The sequence below is a fragment of the Apodemus sylvaticus genome, chromosome 18 (genome assembly GCF_947179515.1).
Source record: "Apodemus sylvaticus chromosome 18, mApoSyl1.1, whole genome shotgun sequence".
Lineage (NCBI taxonomy): Eukaryota > Metazoa > Chordata > Mammalia > Rodentia > Muridae > Apodemus > Apodemus sylvaticus.
In genome coordinates this window covers 70,149,679-70,160,229 of record NC_067489.1, presented here as the reverse complement: position 1 = coordinate 70,160,229, position 10,551 = coordinate 70,149,679, and the positions used below count along the sequence as shown (strand labels likewise).

The 10,551-nt window shown below is 53.0% G+C and overlaps 1 protein-coding gene across 1 annotated transcript; it reads left to right on the top strand.

The window, feature by feature from the left end:
* Positions 1 to 402: 402 nt before the first annotated feature.
* On the top strand, positions 403 to 4,042 carry Bst2 (bone marrow stromal cell antigen 2). The gene is made up of 5 exons (XM_052162593.1): positions 403 to 820; positions 1,552 to 1,627; positions 2,150 to 2,189; positions 3,578 to 3,698; positions 3,890 to 4,042. Exons 1-4 carry the CDS (start codon positions 521 to 523, stop codon positions 3,678 to 3,680), a joined length of 519 nt encoding a protein of 172 aa, XP_052018553.1. The 5' UTR covers positions 403 to 520; the 3' UTR covers positions 3,681 to 3,698; positions 3,890 to 4,042.
* The last annotated feature ends 6,509 nt before the right edge of the window (positions 4,043 to 10,551 follow it).

The window sequence follows — 10,551 nt, the reverse complement described above, 5'->3', positions numbered from 1 at the left end:
CCATGGCCTCTGCATTAGCTCCTGCTTCCTGACCTGCTTGAGTTCCAGTCCTGACTTCCTTTTGTGACGAACAGCAGTGTGGAAGTGTAAGCTGAATAAACCCTTTCCTCCCGCAACTTGCTTCTTGGTTGTGATGTTTGTGCAGGAATAGAAACCCCGACTAAGACAGTTCACAACTGTCGCTTTTTAGACGCGTCCCAAGCCCACAAGCAGCAGGCACCTGGTAACTGGCCAGGGAAGGCCAAGAATTTGAGTTGAGTTCCAGAAGTTGTTCTTGCTTCCAGGGGCATTCCGCGCCAGTTTCCCCTCACAAGGCCGGCGGAGATGAATCATCCTTCTTCCAGGGAAACGAAACTGAAAGGCTGCAGAGTCTCCACCTGCAGAGAGCAACCCCGCTACTCAGAGATTGCCTAGGACTCTGGAAGTTGCTATTTGCTACAAGCAGTGGCGGAGGGCGGGGTTATGCTAATGAGGGCGTGGCCTGAAAGAGTCCTTCGAAACTCTAGGATCCACGCACCACATGGTCTCTTTTTTTACCACCTATCTTTCCGTGCCCACGGACGAGATGGGGGAGAAGCATGGATGGGGCATCCGCCGGCGGTGGCTGGCCGCTGCGATCTTGGTGCTCCTGTTGGGGGTTATCTTAGTCACCCTGACAATCTACTTTGCCATCACATCGTACCGCCAGTCCAGCAAGGATGGGCTGCGGGCTCAAGATGAGTGTCGCAACACCACGCACCTGTTGCAGCGCCAGCTCACCCGCACCCAGGACAGCCTGCTGCAGGCCGAGACGCAGGCAAACTCCTGCAACCAGACCGTGGTAAGGCTGGGAACCGCCCCCTCCAAAGCCCCCGAGTGACACTTTGAAACCGCTAAGCAAGTCTCCCACCCACCCCACCCCATCCCCACCCCCGAAGGCCAGCGACTAAGGATCGTGAAATCCTGGGAGACCTTAGAACTCCCTACAGCTCTGCAGTCAGGGGCCTCAGTATCCTCCCTTCCAGGACTTGGTGGGTCTCCAAATTTTGTGGAGCGTGCTTGAGTTGGAGAGCTCTTAACTTAGGGAACCCGCATTCAGCTTCACAGGGATGCTACTCAATTGAATTTTTTTTTTTTTTTTTTTTGAACACGGTCTCCTAAATAGCTGCGGCCGCCCCGAAAGGCCGCCCTGAACGTCATTCGGTAGACCAGGCTGGCCTCAAATGCTGCCTTTCCAGTGCTGGGACTGAAGGCATGCGCCAGCACACCTAGCGAATTATTGAAACGTTTAATATGTCTCTGAGAGACCTTGTGTGGGAAGCCCGCTTCTGCTGTGTGTTTGAGCAGGAGAATGTGGGGAACTTTCTTCTAGGGGCTAGCTATGAAGAGTTTTCAAACTCCCATGTGGGGCCTTAAAATTGCCTTTTAAGATTACACCTTGATAGGACTGGGTGCGTACAATGCTATCACGGAGGGGAACTTGAAAGGGACTTTTCAGATGACCTGGCCTGGACGTTTCCTTGGGGTCAGGACAATAGCCAACGCGTGTTGGTCCCTGCTGTTCTGGCTCAGGTAGCCCTTCAGGATGCCCTGGAGAAGAAGGTGGCTCAAGCCCTGGAGCAGCAGGCCCTCATCAGCGAGCTTAAGGGTGAGAAGGGGTGGGGTGGCCTGGGGAGGGGAGGGAGGGAGGGAGCGGCCAGGGGAAGGGGTCCAGTGGAGCTGGGAGGACTTGTTCAGGCGCTGACCCACGTGGAAGGGGTGTCAGGGCCGTGGGCCAGCTGCTTGGGAGTTTGCTTTCTTCCCATCTTCCCAGAGAATAGATTGGGGAGTGGAAGTGGGGGTAAGTGGAAGTGTCGGCAGAGGGCGGAGGGCGGAGGGCCGGTAGGAAGAGCCTCAGCAGGAGGCCAGAGATCTGCTGAGCCCCCCCTCCCCCCCCCCCCCCCCCGTGGTCTCTAAGCGGCTCTTCTACAGCCCTGTAGATGGGCCTCAGGCCGGCCGTCCTTTGATGCCCTCCTCCTCATGACCCCACTGCACCCTCTGCCTGACCACGCTGGCTGCTTGTGGCCTTGGTTAGATGTAGCCCAGGTGTCCCAGCCCTCTAGCTCGATCCCTGCCACCCTGCTGACTGCTCACATGGCGACAGTATGCTGACCAGCTTGTGTCATCGCAGATGAAGTCATGATGCTGAAGCAGGAGCTGCAGAGTCTGAGGTTAGAGACACAGCTCCCTGCCCACTGCCCCTGCTCCCCGCCCATTGCCCCACTGCTCCCCGCCCACTGCCCCTGCTCCCCGCCCACTGCCCCTGCTCCCCGCCCACTGCCCCTGCTCCCCGCCCACTGCCCCTGCTCCCCGCCCACTGCCCTCTGATCCCCGCCCACTGCCCACTGCTCCCCCCCTGCCCACTGCCCACTGCTCCCCCCCCCCCGCCCACTGCCCCTGATCCCCGCCCACTGCCCCTGATCCCCGCCCACTGTCTCCCACTGCCCACTGCCTCCCACTGCCCACTGCCTCCCACTGCCCACTGCCTCTCACTGCCCACTGCCCCCTGATCCCCGCCCACTGCCCCTGATCCCCGCCCACTGCCCCTGATCCCCGCCCACTGCCCCTGATCCCCACCCACTGCCCCCTGATCCCCACCCACTGCCCCCTGATCCCTGCCCACTGCACTTCCTTCAAGGCCTGGAACCCACTTGACTCTCACAATCCACAGCTCAGGGCGGAGCTGGGAGGAAGGCCTAATCAGGAAAACTGAGGTGTTGAGGACCTGAGTGAATACCCAGCATCCACTTGCACACTGGCTGGAATTGTATGAATGGAGCTCCAGTTTTGGGGCATAGACAGAAATATCCTGGGGTTCACTGGCCAGCCTGGTTAGCCCAAGCAGTGAGCTTTATGTTCAGGGAGAGATGCTGAACATCTCTGGCCTACATATGTACACAAGTGAACACACCATATGTACACACGTGTGAACACACCAACATGTATGCATGTGAACAAACACGGGTACACACAGCATCCCATCACATGCACAAAGAAAGCCGAGTGAAGAGTCTCAGATGGCTGGGTGTGGTGGCGCACACCTTTAGTCCCAGCACTTGGGAGGCAGAGGCAGACGGATCTCTGTGAATTCAAGGCCAGCCTGGTCTACAGAGCAAATTCCAGGACAGCCAGGGCTACACAGAGAAACCCTGTCTGGAAAAGCAAAAACAGCAGCTACAGGAAGAATACAAATACAAGCAGGCAGAGGAAGTGACTCAGTGGCCAGCTGGAGTTTGATCCCCAGGGCCCCCCCACACACCCACACACGTCTCTGACTCCACATATCTTGGTGGGAGTACTCATGCATACACATCACACACACAATTTAAAAAGAATAAAAATAAAAGAAAAGGAAACGTGAATCTCAAAGACTAATAATAGGGCGGAGGACCTGGTAAAACTCCTGCATAGAATCCTCAGAGAGGGACTGGGGGCGTGGCTCAGGGTGGCGCCCCTGCCTAGAATCCCCCAGTTTCATCCCAGCCCAGGAGTATATAAGAAGGAGGCAGATCAGCCAGACTCAGGTGACCTCTGCCTAAGTCATTCCTGCTCCACCCAGGACCCAAAAGGAGGCCCCCAGCTCCGTGCAGGTGAGCTCTGGCTGCTCCACAGTGCTCTCCAGTCTGCTGCTGCTCACCATGTCGCTGTGCCTGGCCTTCTGAGGACTCAGCCGTTGGCAGGTGAGGGACCCGGTCCAGGGGACCTTGTGAGGACCCCAGACCCACCCGGAGCGGGGTTGGGGAGATGGAGTGGAGAGGCTGTGCATATGGGATATACTTGGGCCCTGAGTGGTCCAGCCCAGGGAGGAGGCGTGGCCTGAGGTAGGCGGGGCATGGTGGCAGTTAACTTTTGAACCTTCCCCTTTCCCTAGGTCACAGCTCTTTGAGGTCACTGTGAGTCATAGTGGCTCTGGAGGGGTCCTGGCAGCACTGAGGATATGGAAACCACTAGGTGGAGCCCAGATAGCATCTCCTCCAAGGAACCTTAGGAGTGGGGAGGGGGCGGAGTAGGGAGGGAGTGGACTGGGGAATGGGGAGGGGGCTCTGTTTTACTGCTTTCATGGTTATTGGGAAGGGATCGCTTATTTCTGATATCTTTGATCCCTGAAAAATAAAATAATTTGGAAAGAAAGAGCTTGCTTCTAAGTTGCTAGTGTCACTGGGTTCCTGGCTACCCTACCCTGCTTCCCCACTGTCAGGGGCCACCCAATAAGTTGAGGTGGACCCAAGGTTGCTAATCGCACCAGGCAGAGGCAGGCAGATTTCTGAGTTCGAGGCCAGCCTGGTCTACAGAGTGAGTTCCAGGACAGCCAGGGCTACACAGAGAAACCCTGTCTCGAAAAAAAAATCCAAAAAACAAAACAACAACAACAAAAGTCTGCAGCAGAGGGTGGTGACTGAGACTCTCAGATCTGACTGGAACTCTAAGGAGGAAGCAGCCTGAGACCAGAATGCCTCTGTTGTCTCCTACAGCTGGGGTTTCTGTTAGTCGGGGTTCACCAGAGGAAAGGGGAAGAGAGGGAAAGAACAGAGATAGAGTGGGGCAGCTCATAGGCTCTGGTCTGTTGACCTCTGGTCCCCGTGTTGAAGCCTGCTCCCTAGCTTAAAATCACCCATAGTATGGCTGCAACCCTGTCTCATGCCTGCAACCCACTTCATATTGCTAAACAAAAACAACACCTAGCTTGACTGGAGACATAGAAAAGTAGTTTGGCTCAGAGCAAGGTCAAGTTGACCAAGTAGAGAGGCTTCCTGTCCTTGGAAATTCTCCAGCTGTAGCCTCAGCCCAGGCTACTTAAACTCCTATGTCTAAACTACTAAAAACCTTGGTAACGGCCAACCACCTGCATCCTCCCCACACAAGCTTATGAACTCATTACGCTCTTTTCTATATATAAACTGATCCCCCAAAACATTAGTGGTTGCAGCCTTTGGTTCTCGAATCTGAGCTAAAGCCTTGATCAGTCAGTCCTCCTTTAATGAACCAGTCCCATGTAACTGAGATGGGGGTCAGAGTGGTTTGTGTGGTGGTTCCCAGACCCTAAAGGTTCCAGATAATCCAACAATGGCTATCTGCCACCAGAAAGCCTTTTCTCATTTGTCTGAAACTTTCTGCTTATACAGACAGAACAAAACGTCAGTAGGACTCTTCCCTTTTCCTCATGCCTGGAACACTATGATTGATTGGCCAGTACCAATGATCCAATCCACATTGAGTCATGCCGCTGCAGAATTCACTTGGCCTGTGCTGCCATTACAATACTGTGGTCATTACCTCTGGCCTTACCTCTGGCCATTCAGAGCTGCCCCCTGGCCCTGCTACCTTGCATCTCCCTGCCTGCCTCCAGGGACCAGAAGTTCTGCCTGTCCCTTCTGCCCAGCAATTGGCCCATAGCTTTCTTTACAGCCAGATCAAGAACCAATTGAGGAACAGGACCTTAGCACCAGAACCACTCCTACACAACTGAGCAGCAGAGTCTTGAATCCTTAAGGTCTGGCACAACAAAACTAGTGTGCTGGTCCGTGCTCACCATAGGATTTTTCATCTCATAGGATTCGTGAAGGGCACGCCTTCTGGGCCTTCCCGTGGTGGGGGACCAGGTTTTACACAGTATACCACTCTAGCATTGCAATTTCCCTGAGCCTTAAAATTCCTTCATAAACTTGGTGGTGGTGGCTCACACGCTTAATCCCAGCATTGAGGAGGCAGAGGTAGAAAGATCTCTGAGTTCAAGGCTAGCCTGGTCTACAGAGTGAGTTCCAGGACATCCAGGGCTACACAGAGAGTCTGTCTCCAAAACAAAACAAAACAAAGTTACCCTCAAGCCTTTGGAAAGCAGTCCCTTCACCCCTTCATCACGAAGCTTATGTGGTGACCCAGTGTCTCCCAGCCCTTTTCAGGAGGCGTCTTTGACAAATGCTTCAGCCAAATATTCAACAGACTTTTGACTCTTTTTGGGGGGAGAGGGTTTCGAATAGGGTTTCTCTGTGATAGTCCTGGCTGTCCTGAACTTGCTTTGCAGACCAGACTGGCATTGAACTCAAAGAGATATGTCTACTTCTGCCTCGTGAGTGCTGGGATTAAAGGCATGGACCACCACCACCTAACTATCAAAAGTTGTATGTGGAGTCACCAAATCTATGCTCTCTCCTAGTTCACCTTGTAAAAGAGTTCGCACCGTGAGCTTTCAGTCCTCCCCCATCCCAGAAGGAGCTTCAGTAACTCTAGTGTTGGCAAGTTAGAAACTTATTCCAGAGGCCTAAAAAAAAAATCCTTAGACTTCTGTTGCTCTAGAAGCACTTCTGGTACCAAACTCAAAATCTGAATTCTCTACAGGAACAGAACTGATAGAATGAGTGTACACACACACACACACACACACACACACACGCACACGCACACACACACACACACGCACACACATATTTATATGTTGTTGTAAGATATTTGATCACATTGTGAACCCCTAGATTGTATTTACTGCAATTTACTGAAAATTCCTGTGGTGTGGCTCAGCCCTTAGTACACACCTTTCATCTCAATGACGTTAAAGTTAGTTAGTAGAAGGACACACCCATGTTTGTAAGTAATGTTTAAGCAAGTGTCAGGCAAAGTGATAAAATGATGAATTAGAGAAAGATTTGGCCGAATGGGATATGCCCAACTCTCAGGAGAACAGAGAAAAACGAAGCTACTTAAGAGCAATCAGAGCTGGGCGGTGGTGGTGCACACCTTTAGTTCCAGCACTCGGGGAGGCAGAGGCAGGCAGATTTCTGAGTTCGAGGCTAGCCTGGTCTACAGAGTGAGTTCCAGGATAGCCAGGGCTACACAGAGAAACCCAGTCTTGGGGAAAAAAGAGCAATCAGTGAAAAGAGAAGGCGGTTTTACTGGAGAGTTGTACAGAGACAGGTTGCAGAGACGAAACAAACTAGACACAGGTAAAGCCAGAACAGGCCCAAAAAAGAGAAGAAGCCAGAAGATTCGAACAGATCGCAAGGGCTGGAGAGATGGCTCAGTGGTTAGGAGCACTGACTGCTCTTCCAGAGGTCCTGAGTTCAATTCCCAGCAACCACATGGTGGCTCACAACCATCCTTAATAGGATCTGACGCCCTCTTCTGGTGTGTCTGAAGACAGCTACAGTGTACTCGTCATATATTATAAAATAAATTTTTTAAAAAAAATCTTAAAACAAACAAACAAACAAACAGAAAAACCAGATTTGCAAAAGTTAGTATGAAGCCAATCCGAGCAATTCAATCAGAAGCCAGGAAAGAAGGCAGACTGCAGTGGAGCAGTTAGCATGGAGAGGGTGCGGGCCAGACAGCCAGGACGGCCAGCAGCCAGTGCTGAGAAAGAGCTAGAAAGGCTGAGCCGATTCAGCAGCCAGACCCAGAGGTTCAGAGGAATGCGCAGCAGTGGCCTTTCCTCCACAGCCCGCAGAGGGTGTGGCCCTTAAAGGCTGTGAGGCACCAGATTCAGGAATAGGCCATAAGTCCCAGAAACTAAGTCATAAGACACCAGCTCTAAAAACAGACCATAAAATCCAGAACAAGATCATAAAACCCCTTCCCAAAAAACAGCCTGGGGATAACCACAAAAATGGGGGAAAATCTTCTCAGAACCGGCCACCTGTGATTGGCTTCCTGACACAGGAATGCAGACCACCTGTGACCCCCTAGCACTCACCAGTGAAGTTTTAGATTACCTAGTCCTTCTAGAGAGTTCCCCAGATCCCTGTAGAAACCTGTGTGCCCTCATCTAGAGCCGCCATTTTAGAGAATCACTGACCCCCACATGCTGGCTGTTTCTACAGAATAAGTGCTCTTTGTTTTACACACTGTCTGAGTCTGGGTCCTTCCTTTAGTGATTTTCCGACCCTGACAGTCTCCCTTGCTCTCTGGGATATCTCTCTCCACCCTCCAACCCCACCCTCCCTTCACCACAGGCCTAGGCTTCTCACAAACATTCCTACAAACATTCCTCTGTCAGCTTCCTTCCTCTACGCCCATGTCCATCCGTCTGTCCGTCGCCCTGGGAGCCAGCTACTGTTCTTGCCACTTCCGGCCCGCGGTGCTAAGGTTCACTGTCCCGTGTTCCCTCCGTTCCACAGTGCCCTGGAGGACAGTGCTTCGTGAGGGACCTCAGATGCCCCTTCCCAGACACCCTTAGATGTTTTTGTGCCCTGCTTCTGGTACATGACTCTTCCAGCCTGGCTGGCACACATCATGTGTGCTTTTAGTTTCCTGGTACTTGAGCTCTCTCAGAGTCTGAGGCTCAGTCCTGTTTTCTATGTGTGTGTTCTGGGGAATGTCCCCAAGGTCTAACCAGTAGGCTGGCATCCAACCCTCGCTGGGAGACTCTAGGCAGGGGCTGCACCCCTGAGCCCCACCTCCGGGGGAGACAGGAGTGGTCTTTCTCTGGTGTTATTGGATAGAGCCTGTGCTGGCTGGTTTTGTGTCAGTTTGACACAAGCTGGAGTTATCACAGAGAGAGGAGCCTCCCTGAGATCCAGCTGTGGGGCATTTTCTCAAAGAGTGATCAAGGGGGGAGGGCCCCTTGTGGGTGGTGCCATTTCTGGGCTGTATTCTTGGGTTCTATAAGAGAGCAGGCTGAGCAAGCCAGGGGAAGCAAGCCAGTAAGAAACATCCCTCCATGGCCTCTGCATCAGCTCCTGCTTCCTGACCTGCTTGAGGTCCAGTCCTGACTTCCTTTGGTGATGAACAGCAGTGTGGAAGTGTAAGCTCAATAAACCCTTTCTTCTCCCAACTTGCTTGGTCAGGATGTTTTGTGCAGGAATAGAAACCCTGACTAGGACAAGGTTGTCTGTCCTCTGAGGACATACCACATCATCTTAGTGGGTTCTGCTGGGCCTGTTTGCTAAGCGCCATCACCGCTGCTGATCGACTGTTGACTTTTTCTCAAAAAAGAGGAGTTGGGAAGGGTTATCTGTGCTGGATGGTCCCCTCCCCTGCTTCAGACCCATTACTCTGGAAGTTAACCTAATAAACTTGTACATTTCTTGTGGTAAACTTTGGAATGGTACAAGTAGGGGATCAGGCCTCGTAGAGTGAAACTTCCCGTGAGGGCTGGGCAGTCCTCCCTTGCAGATAGATGCTTGGCAGAATTCCCATTTTCTAAGTAACACGTTCACAGCCTCCTCCTCCCTCTCTGGCTGTTATGGGGAAGTTTTCCTTCCAAGGGGCTGACTGACTTGAGAAAGGGGAGGGCAGGACTTTTTTGCTGTATTTCGGTCACTCTGTCCCCTTCATACTGGGAACCTTGGAGACTCCGGAAGACCTGGGCGAGGGAGCCAACTGCACAGTGGTTGCCTTCTCCCTTTCCGTGTCTGTCTGTCTGTCTGTCTGTCTGTCTCTCTCTCTCTCTCTCTCTCTCTCACACACACACACACACACTCACACACTCACACACTCACACACACACACACACACTTGCGTAGGTGCCCCAGATGATCAGGCAGAGAGGCCTCCCCTGGCTCTGACTGTTGAGATCTGCTGCCTTGGGTTCCTGGGAAATCCCCATGCATCACTGCCCCCCAACCCCCATCTCAACCCTGAAGTGGCTGAGGATAGCCCCTTGCTAACCTCTGCCCTGTTCTGAACGGAAAACTCTCATTCTTTCCCCACTTTTAACCTGGGCCTGAATCTCAAAGTTGTGCCCCACTTGGTGGTGGAAGGCTGGAGGTGGGGACTCCGGAGGAAATCAAGCAGTGCTGTGTGTCTCTGGCTTGTGGCACAGCCTCTCTGGGCCTGATTACTCAGTTTCCTTATCGCCTTCCTTTTCCTTCTTCAAGTCTTCCCCCATCCCCTTTACCTTCCCTCCTCTCTTGAATGTTATCTTTGTTGTTGTCGTGAGAATAAGATTGTGTGACTCGGAAGCCCTGGCCTCAGAGGGATGTCTCTGGAGGGTCCGTCTGCAGCAGAGAGCGCGGTCACAGTCTCTGAGCTACCGGTTCCAGGATCATTCTCCCAGTGTTTTCTCAAACCTTGGCTCCTTCTGCTACGAGGGAGGCCCGAAGGGGGTGGGCGGCCCAGGGAGCGACGCCCACTTCATGGGGGGGGAGCTGAGGTCCCCCGCGTCCCGTCCCGGCTGCCTGGGGCGGCCTGCTCGGCGCCACCTGGGTTAGATCCAGAGCAGCCCCCCAACTTAATTTCTTATTTCTATGTAACTTAATATTTTTATTTTGTTTTTGTTTTTGCTTTTTTCAGACTAAGCTAAAGATCCCCCTACCTGTACCTCCCCGAGTGCTGGGATTAGAGGCGTCCACCTCCCTAAAGCCTTGGTGCACCTTTACTGTAAACATATTCTAATTATAGTCTAATCAGGGTTAAACCTCCAGCAGCTGCTCCCCTGTAGCCCAGGCTGGCCTCTAACCTCCAGCAGCTGCTCCCCTGTAGCCCAGGCTGGCCTCTAACCTCCAGCAGCTGCTCCCCTGTAGCCCAGGCTGGCCTCTAACCTCCAGCAGCTGCTCCCCTGTAGCCCAGGCTGGCCTCTAACCTCCAGCAGCTGGTCCC

Excerpts from the sequence above, each read along its gene's own strand:
- Bst2 (XM_052162593.1), top strand. The coding sequence starts at position 521 with ATGGTCTCTTTTTTTACCACCTATCTTTCCGTGCCCACGGACGAGATG. Across the intron at positions 821-1,551 it reads ACTCCTGCAACCAGACCGTG|GTAGCCCTTCAGGATGCCCT; the intron begins GTAAGGCTGGGA and ends GTTCTGGCTCAG. Across the intron at positions 2,190-3,577 it reads CAGGAGCTGCAGAGTCTGAG|GACCCAAAAGGAGGCCCCCA; the intron begins GTTAGAGACACA and ends TGCTCCACCCAG.